Below are 20,067 nucleotides of genomic sequence, written 5' to 3' on the forward strand. Positions count from 1 at the left end.
GAGGGCCTGGGCAGAAAGCCTGCATCTCAGACCCAGGACACAGTGGGAAACTTCCCAACAGCCTCCCCAGCAGAGGGGGAAGGAGCTCCCAGCAGCCCCTGTCAGTCTTCCATCCCAGGGAACACAGCGTGTTCGTTCTGATAGGCTCAGGTTAGCTGTGGTTCCAGCGCTGGCCCCGTGGCCCATGGGCACCCCTGCAAGGTGACCAGAGCCAAGCCGTTCCCTTACAATAGAGAATAAAGCCATGGAGTACAAGCTGTGATGCAGTCAACATCGCAAGTCTTCGTGGCGAGTGCCTACAAATATTAGACACCGGTGAGATCGTCTTGGGCTCTGCATGGTTAAGTGGACCCTGAGCCAGCAGCAGAGTCAGCTCCGTTCCCAGGGTCTTCCCACACTGGGTGTGAGCAGGTGTGAATGCACAAGTCCCGAGCCCAGGCCCCTGGGTCTGTGGGCCTCCGTTCCGGCTGGGCCCACCAGTACAGCTTAGGCTTCAGAAACAGAGCTTGTGGGTGCTCTGGTCATGTGTGGTAATGCCGGTGGCTAAGATGCCCACTCCCTCTCCTCTTGTTCCCAGACTCACAGGGCCTCTGTTCCTTAGGACGTGACTTTGGAAGCCCCTGTGACACTGCCCTGGGAACTGGACAGGTGGTGAAGTCTGCAGTGACAAGGAGAGTGGGCTGTTGCTATGGTGATGGGAATGGAGGCCTTTTGCCATCAGCCAGTTTTCTGCATGGCAGCTCTAATGACAGGCCCGCCAGCCCTGCTGAGGCCGGAGGGCGTGAGCACAGAGACCTGGCTCCTGGTTGTCATGGCAGCACAGGCCTTCTCAGGAGCCCAGAGGCCCCGAGAGTTCCCCTCCGCACACCTGGACCTGGTCAGAGCAGGAAGTGCTGGGTGGTGACTGAGCCAAGGGAAGCAGGTTGGGGTGTGAGAGAAACACAGTCACCTGCGGCCTAATTACCCAAACGCTGTCCCCAGCCACAGGAGGGAGAGGAGCTTTTCTGCTGAGTCTGTCTAGAGGCCGTCACGCCAGCACAGCTCAGCACAGCCTGGACAGAAAGCTGACCAGCTGAGCAGCCCTGGAGCCCAGTGATGTCGCTGCCCCGACTACACCCAGCCTGATGGTGAGAAAGGGTCCCAGCTGTGGCCCAGAAGATAAGGCTCGCCCCCGGCTTGGTGGGAACGATGAAAAGGAGGAAACTCTGTGATTGAACCTCCAGCCAGGGACCAGCTGAGGTGGACCATACTCTCCCAGACACCCGTGCCCTGACCCCTGGTTGGGAGAAGCCTTGGGACATTTCTGCTTCGGAAACCTGTGGGGAAACGCAGAGGGGCCCCAGCTCACGCGAGCTGGCTACTGAGCCCATGCCGGATGACAGAGCCAGGATGGAGAACGCCAAGAAGGAAAAGGTAGCTCGCTGCCTCATTTGGCTCCAGAAGCCTTTGTCACATGTCCCCACCTTCAGTGGTTTGCTTAGCAAGCGATCACTCCTCGGAGCCTGGTGTCCTGCACAGGCCCTTTGGGGACGATCTGCTGAGGGCACTGCCTTTGTTGGGTAGGGAGGTCCTTCTTCCCAGCAGACCAGGTCCCCTGCCACCTCTGCAGACACCTGACCTGTGACCCGTAGGTTAGGCAGCCAGGAGGTCCGGGAAGCAACTTCTGTGGGATGGAGGGTCTGGGGAGTTTAAAGCCCCAGCTGAGGGAGGCTTGGAGCCTCGTGTCTCAGAGGCAGAACCAACTGCCCAGACACAAGACGATGCTCATCAGACATGGTGACAGGTCCCAGGTGCTGCACTTCCTCCAGGGACTGTCTTCATGAGCAGAGAGCAGTCGCTTTGTCCAAAACAAAGAAAAACGTAGACATCCTCTGAGCCAGGCCTGTGCCCACGCAGTGAGCAAGGAGGGCGCGCAGACGACAGGCAGAGGGAGAGCAGGCTGCGCCTAGGCCGGCCGCACCCACACCACGCAGTGGGGACACAGGCAGAGGGCCAGGGTCAGTGCCCTGGGCATAATTTCCTCCTCACCCGTCTTCTCCTTTCCAGTGAAACAGTGAGGTCAGCATAAACCCCGGTTGGTTCTGCTTCTGGCAGAGCTTATGATGTCAGGAGAAAACCAGCCTGGTCAGGGCACCTACAGCCACAGGCAGCAAGACAGGCCAAAACTGCGGCCGAGGCCCGCACCTGCCGGTCACTGGTACGATGGCAGGAAAGGGGCCAGGGGAGGCTGCCTGGGGACAAGTGAAGTGGTATCTTTGGCACAAGCACAGACATGACTTGACGACAGTGGGAGGTGGCCTGTGGCCTGCTGTGAGCATCCGTTCCCAGACTTTGGGGCTGGCCCTCATCCCTTCCCGTTTATCCCAGCAGACACAGTGCTCCAAGAGGTAAGGGGCTCTGTTCCACATGCAGGGGCAGGGCTGGGCCCAGTTCAGGAGCCAGGTTGGCTCCAGAGGTCTGGGTCATTGACACCCTGGTCAGGGCCGAGAGTAGGGCAAGGCACGGCTTGTAGCACATGCTTTGGGGGACTGGGGGGCACAAAAAACATCAGACATCAAGATAAATAGCATTTTAATGCACATTCTAAAGAATCAAAATTAATTCCAAAAAATACGATGAACAAAATACTAACATTCTAAAGGAAGATGGGACGAGGATGACTGGTTTTTTTTCACTTAGCTCAGCCCTGAGCTGGCTGCTTTTGCAAGGAAGATAAGGGGCTGCAATGCCCACATCCACACCCCTCCCACCTGTCATGGCCGGCACAGGGCCCACCTCTTGTCTGGGGGGCCAGCTTTGTTGCAGGTGCAGACTAGGGATGTGAGGTCCTGTCCTGCGCCCCCTAGGAAGTGCCACCCCCACTCCAGCCAGCATATGGCCTGGAGCAGTGACAGGGCCCAGCAGGACAGCTGTGGCTCTGTCTGCCACAGGCTCCAGAGAGGAGAGCGTTGGGGTTGGTTTGGAGGGAACTTGCTCTTTCTGTCTCTGGTGCCTCTCATTTGTGCTGATCTTTTGGGTCTCAGCTGTGGTCATCCCTCTGTGACCTGCAGGAGTGTGTGGCCTCAGCACCATTTTCAGTGGCTTTCCCACATAGATGTCAGCTCCATACCATCTCTAGGGCTTCTTGGGGGCACGTTGGCTCTTACTGGCACTGCCCCACCCTCTAGCCTGGAGCCCACTGGGGAGGATTCATTCCCCTGCCATGAGTGCCATCTCTCCAAGGCCACCACTTCTGGGTGGCCTGCACTTGGGCCCTAGGAACCCCTTGGAAGTTCCTGGTCTGTTCTCCCCCCTCTGTTATCTGGGCCTTGCTCCTGGGCCCTCCCGCACGAGGATTCTGGGGCGTGTACAGGCAGCTTTTTGTGATGCGTTTGGGACACTTTGAAGGAAGAAAGGTGGAAGGATGACATCCCAGGTGTGTTAGTCACAAAACACCATGGATGGGTAGTAATTCCACACAGCTCTGGGCACTGGAGGTTGGAGAGCAGGGTGCCCGCGTGGCCAGTCATTAAGCCGGGCCCCAGGGCTGGCTCAGCGCCTCAGTGATGTCATCAGGTTGGGTCCCCGGGCTGGCTCAGTGCCTCAGTGATGTCATCAGGCTGGGCCCCAGGGCTGGCTCAAATATGTCTTCATGGCCGGACTCCTCCGTCTCTCTTCTCCGCCTTCTATAGTTTGCTGACAGAGTTTCCCTTCAGCCTTGACTCCTCATGCTTTCAGGACAGCTGCTGCAGTGCCGGCCCACACACAGCTGTGAACAAACTTAGACAGGCACTGACCTTCCCAGAAGGCCCTCTCCTGCTAAAAGATGGCTTCCCTTCACCTGTCATTGGCCAGAACTGGGCCCCATTTCCAACTCTAAACCAAATCACCTATGAAAGACGAGAGGACAGCTGTGCCTGGCTTAGCCCAGTCATTGATGCTCCTTGGGCCTGGAGAGGGGCTGCCTTCCTTTAATCTGCTAAGCCCTCCCCAACAAAATGGCCATGTTCCCCCTGGCTGGATTCAGAGGTGTCCACCCTGAGTCCACATGGAAGACTGCAGCCAGAGTGTAGTTTTTGTGACAAGTCGACCCACCACTTTTATCAGAGTAACTTTCCTTTTCCTTTTTGGTCCAAATATTCAGTGACTCAAAGTGGCCTTCTCTGCAGGAATTTGCACTACTGTGCAAGTGGGATGGTAGCCACACCACCACCCACATGCAGAGTCAGAGCAAGGTCCCGCTCACTGGCGACACTCTGGAATAGGCAGCTGCGTTCAGGAGAGGCGAGCAGCCATTCTCCTGGAAGGTTCCACAGGAGGCCACGACCAGGCCATCTAGACCCCTGGGAAAGACAGCATCAGTGTGCACAGGCCTCCTGACAGAACACAAGGACCCCCACAGCCTCAGAGCCTTGCACACTACGGAACCACAGCCGTGCCCTAGTCAGCCGTCGCCTTTGACTGGCACTGCCTTGACTGTCCCCATGCACTTGGCGCGATCCTGGAGGTGGATTGGCCGGGTCTCATATACAGTCATGCTGGCTGTCCGTCCCCCTGCAGACAGGCTGTCCCGGCCTTTGTGTCACCCAGTCCCTGAGTTAGCGCCCGGAGCATATATCTGCCCTGTGCCCCTCCCCCTTCACCGGCCCGGGTGCACTGGGATGGCGCCGCTCTTGGAACCCGGCTGCTCGAAATTTTCAGCTGGTTTCAACTGGTGGTTTGACACGGTGTGTCACTGGGGTCACAGGGCAAAGGACTCGGGTGTGTCGGTGTGAGTGTGGAATGGCCGGTGACGGTGCCCTCCCCCGCGCAGGCGGAGCAGATCCTGGCGGAGTTCCGGCTGCAGGACGAGGACTTGAAGAAAGTGATGCGGCGGATGCAGATGGAGATGGACCGGGGCCTACGGCTGGAGACTCACGAGAAGGCCAGTGTGAAGATGCTGCCCACCTACGTGCGCTCCACCCCGGAAGGCTCAGGTGCCGCGCCGGGCAGCTCCTCGAGGGGGCGCTGTCCCTACCAGCTCCCCACAGGTCCCCGGTAGCCAGCGGAAGGGCTGGTTCTCACCCGGTTGCCCAGCCCTGGCGCCTTCAGGCTCACCCTGGCCTCAGAAATCTGCCTTTTTCCATCTCACAGTGATAATGTGGCTCCCGTGGTCCCTTGCCACACACCCTGCCCCTGCCCCCGCACCACAGCCACCACCACCACCACCATGCCCAGTCCTGAGTCTGGGCCATTTCACTAGTTTCCAGTTGGGCCCTGGGCTTGGGGTGAATTCAGTCCATGGCAGGGGCTTCCCACTGGCTCCCCAGTTCACCTATGACCCTTTCCACAGGTGACGTCTGGCATCCAGCTCCCCTGCCCCCTATGCCTTCCCCTCCTCCTCTCCCGGTGGGCGGTGCCCCTGAGGCTGACACACTTCTCCGTGTGGCTGCAGAAGTCGGGGACTTCCTCTCCCTGGACCTGGGCGGCACCAACTTCAGGGTGATGCTGGTGAAGGTGGGCGAGGGTGAGGCTGGGCAGTGGAGCGTGAAAACCAAGCACCAGATGTATTCCATCCCCGAGGATGCCATGACGGGTACCGCTGAGATGGTGAGCGCCTCAAGGCCACCCAGGGTCTCAGAGCGCAGCCCGTCACAGAGGGAGGGGCGCACCTGTCCTTGGAGTTGGGGGAACTGCGGGCAGGAGGGTCACCCAGCCTCAGGTGGCCCAGTGGAGAGGCCTGGGTAGATGGCTCCAGACGTGGCCCCAGCAGGTCACACCCCTGCCCAGTTCCCCAGAAGGAGCAGAAATGTGACAGGGCAGCCGAGAGACATGCTGGGCCTGCTCACACAGCCCACCCCTTCCCCGTGTCGCCCCCTCACCATCCACCAGCATGGACACTAAGTGCGGTGACTGCAGTTGTAATGTCTGCCCTGGCAGCAAGGCCATCCTGACCCTGGGAGGACCCAGGAGCTAGAATGGGCCCTGGGGGGACATGCCGAGGCCAGTGTCCTGACAGGCTGGGCTTCGAGGCAGCAGGGATGATGTGGTGCCTCACCAATCAATCCACAGGGCACTCAGTAGTGCCCAGTTCTGTGATGGGCCCATATGAGTCCTGGTGGGGCTGGTTCTTGGTGGGGGCATGGCTGGGTGGCCAAGACACATGGAGGCAGAAGAGGACAGTGGGTGCTGGAGACAGGAGTCATGGTTACGGCCAGGAGGTATGTCTGTCCAAAGCCTGAGGCCTGGTGCCACCCTGTCGGGGGCTTTCATCAGCAGACACCAGCAGGGTCAGGAGCGGGAGCTGAGTGCAGGCCCTGGGGGTGGGGGCTGCGGCCAGCTCACCGCTGTGGCCCACGCCCTTCCAGCTCTTTGACTATGTGTCCGAGTGCATCTCCGACTTCCTGGAGAAGCATCACATGAAGCACAAGAAGCTGCCCTTGGGCTTCACCTTCTCCTTCCCTGTGAGGCATGAAGACATCGACAAGGTGGGGCTGGGTGGCGGGCGGGTGGCGGGCGGGCAGGCAGGCAACCCAGAGAAGCTCCCAGCACCCACTTGGGAGTCTTGGATTGAAACTGTGGCTGTTACTTGCCTTCTGTGAGCCTGTGGGAATAATGTCAGCTGGCTCTTTCTACTTGCCTGGAGCCCCCCCATAACCCCAGGAGGTTGCACTATTATTCCCCATTACAGGTTAAAAACCGTGGTCGGCAACTTGCCCGCGGTGGGAAGTGGCAGCACTGTGGCTTTGGCACGCTTGCTGGTCATCGCCATGCTGTGCCACCGTGATGGGGGCTGAGGTAGTGCCTTGTCTTCCAGCTGGCAAGCCTGCCTGGCACAGCTGCATGCACACACGTCAGCTATACATAGACACACGCGTCAGTTATGTACACACTGTAATCGTACATACATGCACACATCAGTTACACATACACGCATGACACGAGACCTCTGGGTTAGAGGAAGCAGCTCAGGACTCAGCGCAGAGGCAGCCTGTCATGCTGGCTTTTCCAGCCCCGTCCCCATGGTGCACGTCATCTGGGCTCTACCAGACGAACGTCCTCAAGGTGGCTGGGGCCCAGCTCCACAGACCCGTGTCCAGCACCTGTCAGAGCTGTGAGTTCAGTTAGCTGCCCCCACCCCTGTCCCTCTCTATCCTCTCAGGGTATTCTTCTCAACTGGACCAAGGGCTTCAAGGCCTCCGGGGCAGAAGGCAACAACATTGTGGGGCTCCTGCGAGATGCCATCAAGCGCAGAGGGGTGAGTGGCGCCTGCCCCAGGCTGCACTGACTCCCCTCAGGCCAGGATGCCAGGGATGGCCTTCTGGGTGTCCCCCCAAGAAGGGGTCTTGGCCTGCGTCTTGGGGCTGGATCGGCCCAGAGCAGGCTGAACTGAGACCCCCAACCCCATCAGCGTGGCTTCTGTGCCCCTTGGCAGGACTTTGAGATGGAGGTGGTGGCGATGGTCAATGATACAGTGGCCACAATGATCTCCTGCTACTACGAGGACCGCCGGTGCGAGGTTGGCATGATTGTGGGTAAGGACACGAGACCCCCGGTACAGAGAAGGCCACGTGGCCCTCCGCCGGCCTCCGCCCGAGGAGTGAGGCCACAGTGTTGAGCCTTGGAAGGTAGTCGGAGCCAGGCCTATGCGCCAAGCACCGGCCCCAGAGGTGCTGGGGCCCATCAGGTCCTGGGGAGCAGCTGGAGTACCCTGAATGCACAAGCTCTTTCCTGGTAGGAAGCATTTCCACACCTGCAAGTCCCTGCATCAGGTGGCACAGCAGCTGCACACCCCTACCCTTGTCCCATCAGGATGTAATTAGCACACCTGATCTGCTAAATTGACCGAACTGGACAGGTTTGTCCAAGTGGAAGAGGATAAGCAAAAGTGGCATCACCTCTTCCCGGATGACCCTCCGAGCACAGGGACAGCACTACCAGGAAAGGCGGTGCGCTGGCCCCAGGGGCCCTTCCATGCGCGTCTCAGGAGCCATCCCGTCAGAGGGCAGCCCGCTGGTAGTGGTGGTGTCTACTTACCCAGTTGTCTGCCTACACGGACCCTTCAGAGCCAGCCCTGGGCGTCGTCTGTGTTCTTAGCCGTCTCCAAGTGTGTGGTGCGCACTAAGCGCAGCCACAACTCATGTTGTCTGCTCATTTCTCACATCTTTTCCTTCCATTCTCACCTTTCAGAAGCCCAGCTGTCTTACAGTCCATCACCCATGCAGGGGCCCTGGCGTGCTCCCCTCACTCTCTCCTCCAGAGCCCAGGGCCAAGTCAGGGTACAGCCCCCCAAGATGTCTCAACCCTCGGGCATGCCCCCCCCGGAGCAGAGATGACAGAGGGCAGCCTGTGGTGACACCTGCCCCACATTCACTCTTGGTTACTCAATTCAGTGCTTAAAAACATGTTTATGATAATTACCAAGATCTAAAAATTGGGAGAATTCACATCAAAGTCTGGATTTCTGTTTTTTTCCCCACAAAAAGTTGGAGCGTCTGGCACCACTGGGCTCCGATCCCTGCCAAGCAGTCCCACTGGCCGGCTCTGCGTTGCTGTCCCTGATGGCTTTAGGGACGTGCAGCCATGCAGTCATGCTCTGCTGCCAGCATTTTGGAACTCTTCATAATTTATGAACAGAGGCCCCCATGTGTGCACTGTGCTCTGCACCCCACACATTCCCTGGCCAGTTCCATCTGCACAGCACATGTGCTGCTCCCAGGGCACTTCTTATACCTTGCTCACGTCAGGCTCCCCCTCAAAAACAGGGCCCAGGATAGAGAAGCTAAAACACAGGCATTGAAAGTGCCAGAAAATTAGGGTGGGGCAGAGACAAAATCATAACATCCCACACCCATCTAATTGGCAGTCTGACACATTTCCCTAAATCCTCCCAACCACCTGATCACGGGAGGAGAAGGTATTGCCAACCCCTCTTGGGGAGGAAGAACAGCTCAGAGAGGTGGGTGCAAACCAGGTCTGTGCACCTGGCAGAGCCTTCCCACAGTGGTGAGAGTGGAGGGCTCAAGGAAGTGGTTTCACAGGGCCGAGGGACTCCCTGCAGGTGGCTCTAGGTGGGCCTGATGCTGTGCCCCGCAGGCACTGGCTGTAACGCCTGCTACATGGAGGAGATGCACAACGTGGAGCTAGTGGAAGGAGAAGAGGGCCGCATGTGCGTCAACACCGAGTGGGGCGCCTTTGGGGACGCGGGTGAGCTGGACGAATTCCTGCTGGAGTACGACCGAATGGTGGACGAGAGCTCGCTGAACCCGGGCCAGCAGCTGTAAGGACCCCCTGGCCCGTCCTGCTCACGCAGATGGGGCCGACCATGCAGATAATGGGCTTGTTTTTAAACGGGTCTGGGGAAAAGCAAACTGACGGTCCCTTGTAAGCTGGCTGTCTCTTCCTCCAGCTCACACAGGTATTGTGCCTCTCTGAACTGGAAACAGTCAGATGTGGACATCAGTCCTCAGAAAGAGGGTCTGGGATAGATAAGCCGGGACCTCCCATTCCAACAGGCACAGGAGGTCCCCAAGCTGCCCCCAGCCATGTTAACTGGGTTTAACCTGAAGTACAGATGTGCCTACGTTCACAAAATGGTTCTAGCAGTTTGTGGAATGCTGCAGGTTCGCAGGACACAGCTTGAGAACCAGCCCTCCCAGAGCTCATGGGGGAATCGTGGCTGTCCCCTACCCGCCCCGCTGCACCCTGCTAGTGTCACATCAGCTTTGTCATTGGCTCCCAGAATCCTCTGCTGGGTGGGTAGTAGTGTGCTACAAGATGAAATGCAGAGGCTCACAGTGGGCACCAACGTGTCAGCCAGCATTCCAGGGCCCAGGGCCCAGGAGCACGCCCCAGACTGATTACCAGCCCCTCTGAGCCTTAACTTCCCCAACTGTGACTGGGCAATGAGCACAGCACCCCATCACATAGCTCTGGGAGGACCCAAGTGGACTCAGCGCAGGGCCCGTCACAGGGAAGTCTCAGAGGGACTGGCCTGAGGCCCTGAGCTGAGCCCGGCGCGTGGATTGTAATGCCCCAGGTTTGGCAAGGGTGTGTCACAGCGCCCCCTCATGGCCGAGACGGGGGCGGTGGGGTGGCCCCGGTCTCCGCCTGCGCCCAGGGACATCCCAGCGGGGGATGACACGGCCGCCTTTGTCCAGGTACGAGAAACTCATCGGCGGCAAGTACATGGGCGAGCTGGTGCGACTCGTGCTGCTGAAGCTGGTGGACGAAAATCTGCTCTTCCACGGGGAGGCCTCGGAGCAGCTGCGCACGCGCGGCGCCTTCGAGACGCGCTTCGTGTCGCAGGTGGAGAGGTGCGGGCAGGGGTGGTCTCCGGTCCCTAGTGGTGAGTCCCCTCCGTCGCTCCGGCGGCCCCCCCGCCCCCCGCCCCCTCCCCCCGCCATGAACATCGTCTCACTTCATCCCTGCAACCGGCCGGAGGCGCGGCAGTGCCGCCCAAGTTAGAGCGGAGGCCCTGGGCTCAGAGAGGAGTAATGACCAGGTTACTGCTGGCCTCCGGCGGAACCCGATCCGCTCCCCCTCCCCAGAGCCCGAGTCCCTAGCGCTTAGCCTGGATGCAGTGGGCAGGGCTGAAGAGGCCTCCGCTGGGGAGAAGAGGCTGGTGAGGCGAGCGACCCTCCAGCAACGCCCTCCCCCGCCCTCCCCGCAGCGACTCGGGCGACCGCAAGCAGATCTACAACATCCTGAGCAGACTGGGGCTGAGGCCCTCGGCCACCGACTGCGACATCGTGCGCCGCGCCTGCGAGAGCGTGTCCACGCGCGCCGCGCACATGTGCGCAGCGGGGCTGGCGGGCGTCATCAACCGCATGCGCGAGAGCCGCAGCGAGGACGTGATGCGCATCACCGTGGGCGTGGACGGCTCGGTGTACAAGCTGCACCCCAGGTGAGCCGGCGCTACCCGAGCCCAGCCCCGCTCGAGTCCTCAGGGGAGCTCCCCAGTATCAGTCTCCACCGACGAAACCCGAGGGGGCACGGACGCGCCCCGGGCCCCCTCGCTGCTCACAGTCCCAGGGATTCTTAGCTCCTCTTCCCCCCTCGGCCCGCACGTAGGGAGGGGTCCCCTAGGCTGACCCCCAGCGTTGCGATCAGTGCTCGGTAACGTCTCTGGAGGGTGGGCCAGGGGAGGTCGGTGGGAGAGCCGGGACAAAGGATGGCAGCCCTGCTCGCCCCCACCCCCAGCTTCAAGGAGCGCTTCCACGCCAGCGTGCGTAGGCTGACGCCCAGCTGCGAGATCACCTTCATCCAGTCGGAGGAGGGCAGCGGCCGGGGCGCGGCTCTGGTCTCTGCGGTGGCCTGTAAGAAGGCCTGCATGTTGGGCCAGTGACAGCAGCGGCCTGGAGGCAAGGAGGAGGCTGTGGCCGTCGCTACACCTGGGCTCCAGGGGTCAGCGCTTCCCACAGGTGCCCCCATTCTGGCCCGCCTCCTATTCCTGCTGCCTCCTGGAGATGGGGCAAGGGCCGCCGGGGAATGAGGCTGTCCCGGACAGGCCAGGTCTTCCTGAGTCAGTCGGGGGACATCCCTAGGGCCCTAACTGGGTTGGGGGCTGAGATGAGCAGGAATGGAGATCCCCAAGTCTTTCTCCTTTCTGCCGGAATCAACCTCCCAGAAGGGAGTTGCTCGCTCAGGACTTTGTCCCATCTCTGCATGGCTGCATCTTGAGTCAGCCATGCCCACCCCTACCCAGCTCAGGGACGGGGTGCCCGCTGGACCCTGCTGTGGCCTGGCTTCCGTGGGAACTCAGCCCACATGTTGAGGTAGCCCCAGGGACCTGGCCAGGCCTAGGCCTGGGGGTGGGGGTGTGAAATGGGAGGGGACTGGCCTAGTGTGGAGGCTGCAGTACTGGAGTCCTGAAGATGGTGGTCTTTTCCCTCCCATGCTGGCTTCCCTGAGTGATTTGGGGTTCTGGGATGGACCCTCACAGGAGGCACATAAGACAGAGAGCCTGTCACCGCTGCCAGGAAGAGGAGGACCCCCATGGGGCTGCCACACACTGGCCCAGCAGAACTGAGCACAGCCCAAGGCACTACCCAGGCCTCTCTCTTCTCACCAGACCTCTATGTGCCACAGCAACCTCTTCATACCCAATTTGGGACTGTGTGGTGTTTTTTTAATTAAAAGTTTTAAACGTTTAGAACTTGGCCCTGCCCACTGTTCTTTGACCTCTGTGCATAAGGACTGTGGGTATGTAGACGTGGCCACATTGCACACTCTGTGGGCCTACGAACATCTGGCCAACTATGCCAGGAGAATAAAGAGTGACAGACCAGGCAGTAGGAATGGGTGTCATTTGGGTGACGTCGGTGGTCCCGTACTTACCCAGGCCCTGCCCACCGGTGGGCTTTGGGGCGTGGATGCACCAGTCTCTAACCACGAAGCAGCTCTGAGATTTTTGAGGGCCTAAGGGAGTTCCCAGGAAGGGCATGGGCTGGTCTTGGGGCGGGGGGCGTTTGTCCCTGCTCCAGGTCAGGTTCAGCAGGGGGCCCTCTGTGCCTCTTGGGATACAAGACATGTGATTTCTGAGGTCTTTCCGGGTACTCCTGGGCCAAATGCCTGTTTCGAGTTAGCCAAGCCTGGGGCCCATGCCATCTTACACAGAAAGCCAGTGACATACAAACTCACATTTGTCTGGTTTTCACATATTCACTTTTCAGTGATTAATGACTTGTTTCATTCAGAACTTAACCCCAAGTTGTGGTTTTGAGCAGGCTGTCCCCCTTGAGGTATCTTCACTGTCCCGTGTCTCCCGTGGAATTGCTCCTCCCGATCTCTAGGCCTCTCCAGTCTAAGTTATGCACCAGCAGCTCTGCCATCAGCATCTGATTGTCATTGTCCCACTAACGTTTTCACGTCGCAGTGTTGCCCACTGGGTCTCATTGTTACACTACACTTGATCTCAGCCAAAAGGCTGAGAGGCGATGGGTCTCATTGTGATACACGTTACTTCCTAGTTGCTCTTATGTTACAGTTCAGGGCATTGTGTCAATTTTTCTAAATCCTCTGCGTGGGTGGGTTATCCTATGAATTGCATTTCCAGAGCGTAAAGGAGGTATTATAAAAGACTTACTTGTACAAAAGGGATGTTGGGTCTGCCGTTCTCGCCTGAGAACCACTGCTCCATCAGCTGGGCTGTCTGTATTGTCACCCCATCCAGGAGGGGTACAGCCAGCGGCCTAATCCTTGTGCTTTGAAGGGCCCCTGCCTCCCATGTCTTCTGTGCCCTGTGTCCTCTGAGGAGCTGGAGGCACAGCAGAGGGGCGCCCGGTCCCCTCAGTCAGCGTTGAGATGCTCACCAGGGGCTCGGGACCCACGTTCAGGGAAGTCCAAGGGAATGTTTGGGGTCCAGGCAGTGCTCCAGCTCCACAAGCCTCGCCTCACACGCCACTTCTTTAGGGTCCCAGCCAGCTCAGGGCCGCTTTCTGCCCTTTGGTCAAGGGCCAGAAGCCAGCTCCAAGCATCCTCACACAAACTTCTGGGAATTCCTGGTGGTCTCAGGTCAGAGACCACCCTCAAAGCCACCCACTGCCCTCCCAAGACCAGTGAGGCCCGGGCCAGCCCTCCCCCCTGCTGTCTTCTTGAACTGGGCAGGTTTTGGATGGACCTGCAGGAGAGACAGTCAGAAGAAGGTGCATCTTGAGTAGTGAGGGCTGTGAGCCTGCTCTGTTCGCTGCTTGGGAGGCCGTGTGCCCCATGCTTTCCAGTTGTAACACCGGATGTCACACATTACACGTCAGAGGCCTAAAGGTCATCAGGAATGTGGCTGGAATCCACTTGGGGCCCTATCCTCCCCCAGCCCAGGCAGAGGCTGCCAAGTTTGGGTCTGTCCTCTCCTCCTTTCCTTATTTGGTATTCAAGGTGATAAGGGTGACACATAAAGGGGGCTGTGGGCCCCTCAGCAACCACGCTGCCACAGAGAGAGGATGGTGAGTGCCAGGTTTGGGGGCTGGAGGGCCGCCTTTGGGGTGGGGAAGCAGAGTGATAGTCTCCAGGGTAGGAAGAGGACCTGACCCGGCTCTCCTGGGAATGCTCTGGGGTGCACAAGGGGTCTTCTTCGGGGAGCCCTGGAGAGGACCCCTCCCCACCCACAGTGTTGTAGGCCAGCAGGAAGGCGGGGACCCGGGGCAAGGCCGCGGCCACCAAGCAGGCACGAGGGTCTTCCAACGTCTTTTCCATGTTCGAGCAAGCCCAGATCCAGGAGTTCAAAGAAGTGAGTGCCCGACCCCCAACAGCACCCTGCCCCCCATACACCCTCTCTCCTGTGGAGGTCAGTGGTCCTGGCCACTCTCCTTGCTCCTCCCACCACCTCCCATCGTCACTGAGGTGGGGCCTGCTCCCACCTGAGACTGTGGCCTCCCCACGTCACAGGCCTTCAGCTGCATTGACCAGAACCGTGATGGCGTCATCTGTAAGTCAGACCTTCGTGAGACCTACTCCCAGCTCGGTGAGTACACCCACCCAGCCCCTTCCCATCCAGGGGCCCTGCCCGGAGCGCTGGACAGGCCTCTTCCCTCATCCCACCCTCACACCTCCCTCCCCGCTGGCATGCCGTCCTTCTGCTGCTGCTCCCCACCCACAATGGCCTCTGAATCTCTACCCCCTAAGGTTGGGAAGGAGGGGAGGGTAGCCTGAGCCCTGCTGGGGACACCGTGAGTCCGTGTCCACCTCATGCCCCACCCCCACCAGGGAAGGTAAGTGTCCCAGAAGAGGAGCTGGACGCGATGCTGCAGGAGGGGAAGGGTCCCATCAACTTCACCGTCTTCCTCACGCTCTTTGGAGAGAAGCTCAACGGTAAGCCTGGGGCAGGTCTGGCCACCCTTGGCCGGGCAGCGAGCTTGAACCCCACCTGGGCTCCCCCTGGCCTTTGCCCACCCAGAAGATGTGGGGCTCACTCCTTCATTCCAAACCCAAAGGCACTAATCATCGCAAGTCCCAACTCGGTGTTGGGAAACGTGCCTTCAGCCTCCCTTCCCAAGTCCCAAATCCCAATCTCCTGGTCACCTCAAGACAGCAGTCGTGGCTGGAGCCCCGAGGGAAACTGTGTGTGGGGGAACACCTTCCTGCCTCTTCTGGGATGTGGAGTGATCCCCCCGCACCCTGGGCTCCTCCTGGTGGGGCCTTGGAGGCTGGGGTGTGGGTGCTCACCTTCTCCCTCGGCCTCCCAGGGACAGACCCCGAGGAAGCCATCCTGAGCGCCTTCCGAATGTTTGACCCCAGTGGCAAGGGCGTTGTGGCCAAGGATGAGTGAGTGTCCGCGAGGGACGCCGTGCTGGAGGCGGGCCCGGGGTGAGGCCCTTGGGGGTGGCCGCCTGGACCCTGGGGGCCTTCATCCCCCTCCCCAATGCTCCCACCCCCAGGTTCAAGCAGCTTCTTCTGACGCAGGCAGACAAGTTCTCGCTGGCTGAGGTGAGAGTTCCTGGCTCCTTCGTGGGGTGCTCACCCCGCAGGGCCCTGGGAGGCCTCAGGGACCTGAAGAAGTGGAGTCAGAAAGGGAGGAGGGTGTGCCCAGCTGGGAGAGCTGTGTGTGCAGAGGCCCAGGGGGAGGGCGGCACAGAGAAGAGAGCGTGTCCCTGTGGCCACGTTGTACCCTTTGACTCATGGCCCCCTCTGGGGCCCCCGTACCCTCAGTCTGCCCAGAGTCAGACAACAGAAAAACATTAACTCGGAGTTTAGGGTTTGGGCCTGGAAAGGCTGAGGACCACAGCACAGCCCCGAGGCAGAGTCAAGGGCCCCCGGCTCTCACGGCGCCTCCCCAGGTGGAGCAGATGTTCGCACTGACGCCCATGGACCTGGCCGGGAATATCGACTACAAGTCCCTGTGCTACATCATCACCCACGGGGACGAGAAGGAGGAGTGATCCGGGCTCCACGTGACTCAGGGCCATGGCCGGCCCACCTCAATAAAAGCATTTCCTATGAACCCTACAGTGGTGGCCTGTGCGTGACCAAGGGGGTGGGGGTGGCCCAGGGGGCCTGAGGAACAGGAGCAGGGACCACTGAGAAGAAAGCAGGCCCCTCGCTGCCCAGTGCTGGATGAGGACACTGCAGCCTGACAGTGTGACCATCTTGCCCGAGGGCGTGCCTCAGGGAGAGGAAACTGGGCCTTTACGTGCCCCTCGCCAGGTGGGCCCCCCACTCAAGCTGGGCGCAGCAACCTGAGGCTGCCTGCCGGGCACTCAGCAGAGGTTCTGCCAACGGCCCTGGGCCTCTGCCCTTCTGGGACCTCTGACCACACAGCCCCATCTCTGCACACTGGCTCCCGTAGGCCTCCCTGCACACGTGTGTGGGGTGCTGGGTCCTGTGTGAAAGGCACAGAGGAACCCATTTGAAAACAGCCAGACTACGTCAGAAATGTAGGCGAGACCACAACACCAAAGGAGGGGCAAGCTCAGGAACTGGCTGCAGGCCTGCCAGGGCGCAGGGTCAGGGGGCTGGAGGTGGGGGCTTCTCTGGAGAGGACTCTTAGTGTCCCCTCCCCCACCTCACCTGCAGAAACCAGGGGCTGGAGGGGGACACGCACCCATCCTGGGCACTGGAAGGCAGCTGGAACTTCCAGAGTGCTAAGGGGGAGAGGAGATGGGGGGAGGCTGGCCAGGGGTGCAGCAGGTCTGGCCAGTTTGTAGTATTTTCTGACTTTTATGCTGAGATGGGGTCCCCGTCCCAGTTCTGCCCTCCTGCTCCCGAGAAGAGCCCTCTGGGCAGGGGCCGACATTCTTTAGATGACTGTTAACACCACTGATAAAAGGAAAGACAGCACTTAAACTTTGCCTGGACCCAGAAATCTGTGCTCTGCATACTCCTCTATGAATCATGGGCTGTTCTGAGCTTCTCTGGAGGGGTCAGATGGCTGTCACCATCCCCACCACCCACACTGCCCACCATCCAGTGCAGACCCTCTGCCACACAGGCTGAGAGGTCCAGTGCCTCAGTTCTGGTGGGATGGCAATGCTGGCATCTTGCTGTGACTTCACTCAGCAAGAATGCAGGAGTGTCTCGTTAAGCTGGGGAGACTAGGGAATAGCAGGTCTGAACACACTCGCCCCTTCTTTACTGTGAGTCGGAAAGGCTGGGGGCGTGGAGATACAGAGGGAGGCCCCGGGCTAGGGTGGTCTTTTCAGAGAGAGGCACGGAGCAGGCCTGGGAGTCAGCCGTCCTGGGCTCCAGCTCCACTCCCTGCTTACGTGAGTGACCTTCAACGACCCCCGCTCCTTCTCCGGGACTCAGTTTCCTCATCTCTGAAGGAGAGACCGGGCTGGGTGCTGGCAGCAACTGCCACTCACTGAAGTCGCACGTGGCACTCAGTGCTTTCCTGAGCCCCATTTGCGTCACACCCCTTGGGGCGCCCTCCCAGCCCCCCACTTCTGAGGTCAGCCCTGAGTGGCCACCAGAGGATCACCAGACACATACACAGGCAGAGCCACTGCAGCACTTGATTTCATTTTCCTGATTAAATGTGCAGATGGAGGGACGTGCAGACAGATTGGGGGTTGACATGGTACCCCCACCAGTCTTCAGGTGCTGTCTGGTGATCTGACAATTTCCAGCAGAAAGGGGAGTGCCTTGAAAATGTGGCAAAGCCAAAGGACTTGCAGTCCGTCTTGAGGTGGCAGAGCCCCTAGGAGCCGGCACAGAGGAAAGGGGCAGGAGGGATGGCTGCAGCCCCAGGGAGGAGAGCCCCTGCTGGCTCCCCTCCCTCTCTGCCGCCCCTCCATCCTTCCTGGCACAGCCTCTGAGCCCTGCCTCTCCCTCTGGCCCTCCTGCCATCTGTGGCACATCCCCACAGGGACCAGACACTGACTTGTGCAGAGCCACACCGCTCCAAAATAGAACCTTATCGCCCTGCCCGCCTGCTATGCCGTCAGCAGCACCTCCCCGTCCTTCTCCCAGGACCCCTCCTTAACTCTCTGCTTCCTTCTCCCCCGCCCCTCCCCAGTGCTGCCCCAGCACCCACCAAGTCGACCTTCTCGAGTGCCCACAGCCAGCCCCGGCCTGGTCCCCTGGCCCTTTCCTGGCACTGCCTGGTCAGAGCCACCCCAGTGGCCATGCACTATTCACAGCCCGCCTTGTGGCAGCCCCCCTCCCACAGCGCGTACAAGGTCAAGCAGTGGCAGCCTTGGGAGGTTGGGCCCCTGCCTTGGGCCACAGGTGAACGCACTGGGGTGGCCACTGCTCCCAGAGGGACGCAGAGCAGAGGCAGAAGGTCTGTGGGAGAGAGAAGCAGGGAGTACAGGGGAGCAGAGGCATGGGCCCTGAGACCAGAGACAAACAGGATGGGGGCCGTCCACCCCATCCATGGTCCCAAAGGGCTATACCCATCTAATGAAACCCATGTTTGCCTAAGTTACCTCCAGCTGGTTTCTGTGATTGTTCTCTGACCTCCCACCAGTTCTGTGAGTCACTGAAACCCAACTAATCAACTATCTTTGGTTTAAGTTGGCCAACACCAAGTGGTGCTGTTGCCCTTCATCCACCAATGAACTGCAGCTGGGCCCGCCCACGAGAGCACCCCATCCTACAGCCATGACAATGGCACCATCTCAGGGCTATGCCCTCTGTGTCCTGAGATCAAAGAGTAGCTTTCAGAGGCCTCACCCTGCCTCCTGGACCTCCCCGCACAGGCCTCCACCTGCAAATCCGCCAGCCCTGGCCCATTCCCCCACCCTCACCGTCTTGCTCCACTGTGGCTCCTGGACTGCCCCCCACCTCCCACTGGTGATGTGACGTCATCCTGCCCGCCACGAGACTCAGACACTTCTAACCAGCCTATCCCCCGCTGTGGCCTGTCGTGTCTTCTAAGTGACACTCCTGACTCTGGGGAAGGCAAGGGCCACCTTATTTGCCTCTTCCCACATCCAGCTCTCCTACATCACAGCACAGGTGTACAATAAACGGTCAAGACAGTGCTGGTAAGTTTTCCTCATTTTACAGTAATTTACAAGTTTATCATTAGGCCTGTAGAAGAAACACTACACAACCACATGCAAAAGCATCAAGTTGGACCCTTACCTCAAACCATATACAAAAATGAACTCAAAATAGATCAAAAAGCTAAAAGTACAAGACTCGCAGCAGAACCCATAGGGGAAAGCTTCATGACAATGGATTTGGCAATGAGTTCTTGGATATGACAAGCAGTTAAAGACAACCCATGGAACGCAAGAAGGTATTTGCAAATCACATTTCTTATAGGGGATTAATATCTGGAATATATATAGAACTCCTAAAACTCAATAACAAAAACACAACCCGATGAAAAAACGGGCAAAGCACTTACATGAAAATTTCTTCAAAGTCACACAAACAGCCAACAAGCCATGTGAAAGTGCTCAGCGTCACGAATCACCAGGGAAACGCTAGTCTAAACCCTGGAGAGAGACCACCACACACTCACCGGGACAAACAGCAGGTGCCAGCGACGTGCACAGGTGGTGGGGACCCCGTAAGATGGTGCAGCTGCCGTGGGAGAAGCATCGCGGCTCCTCAAAAAGCTAACACAGTATTACTGTTTCCCCCAGCGCTTCCTCTTCTGGCTACAAATGCGAAAGGATTGAAAGCAGGGCCTGGGACAGCTATTTGCACACCTGTGTTCACAGCAGCAGGACACTTCACAGTCGCCAAGAGGCGGACGCAGCCCGTGTCCATGGATGGATGGATGGACTGCAGTGCACAGGCACAGTGGAATATTATTCATCCATCAAAAGGAATGAAATTTCTCTCACATGCTACCGCAGGGATACCTCGGAGATATTAAGTGAATTAAGCCAGATACAAAAAGACAAAGATTGTATGATCCCACTTACATGAGGCTCTGAGAAGAGACAAATTCAGGGACAGAAGGTACGTTTAATGGGTAAGGGCCGGGGAGGGGGAGCGGGGAGTGAGCGTCTGATGGGTAGAGATTCCGTTGGGAAGATGAAAAAGATTTGGAGATGATGTTGGTGATGAATGTGCTTAATGCCAGCAAACCACATACTTCAAAATGATTAAAATGGTGAATCTTATGTTATATAGATTTTACCACAATGAAAATCTGTTTCAATGAAAACACATCAGTGAGCATCACAGAGCCCCTCCCTGCGGTGCATGCTCACC

At 58.9% G+C, this 20,067-nt stretch overlaps 1 protein-coding gene across 7 annotated transcripts; it reads left to right on the top strand.

Moving 5' to 3' along the window:
- The first annotated feature begins 721 nt into the window (after positions 1–721).
- Positions 722–15,900, top strand: LOC109447351 (myosin regulatory light chain 2, atrial isoform). 7 transcript variants are annotated; one of them, XR_012489409.1, is made up of 15 exons: positions 958–1,413; positions 4,793–4,955; positions 5,312–5,568; positions 6,327–6,446; positions 7,121–7,216; positions 7,394–7,493; positions 9,055–9,238; positions 10,119–10,274; positions 10,631–10,864; positions 14,075–14,185; positions 14,344–14,419; positions 14,662–14,766; positions 15,141–15,219; positions 15,333–15,381; positions 15,732–15,900. XR_012489409.1 is itself a non-coding variant. In XM_074312130.1 (15 exons), the coding sequence occupies exons 1-15, from the start codon at positions 1,369–1,371 to the stop codon at positions 15,831–15,833; spliced, it is 1,869 nt and encodes a 622-aa protein (XP_074168231.1). In that variant the 5' UTR covers positions 1,140–1,368; the 3' UTR covers positions 15,834–15,900. The 7 variants fall into 7 exon arrangements, 6 of the variants coding, with proteins under 6 accessions (XP_019587220.1, XP_019587223.1, XP_019587225.1 ...); XM_074312130.1 differs by having other exon boundaries at positions 1,140–1,413; positions 10,119–10,266; XM_019731661.2 differs by lacking the exons at positions 14,075–14,185; positions 14,344–14,419; positions 14,662–14,766; ... (1 more) ...; positions 15,333–15,381; positions 15,732–15,900 and adding an exon at positions 11,903–12,119 and having other exon boundaries at positions 722–1,413.
- The last annotated feature ends 4,167 nt before the right edge of the window (positions 15,901–20,067 follow it).

The sequence above is a fragment of the Rhinolophus sinicus genome, linkage group LG09 (assembly GCF_036562045.2).
Source record: "Rhinolophus sinicus isolate RSC01 linkage group LG09, ASM3656204v1, whole genome shotgun sequence".
In the NCBI taxonomy this organism is placed as follows: domain Eukaryota; kingdom Metazoa; phylum Chordata; class Mammalia; order Chiroptera; family Rhinolophidae; genus Rhinolophus; species Rhinolophus sinicus.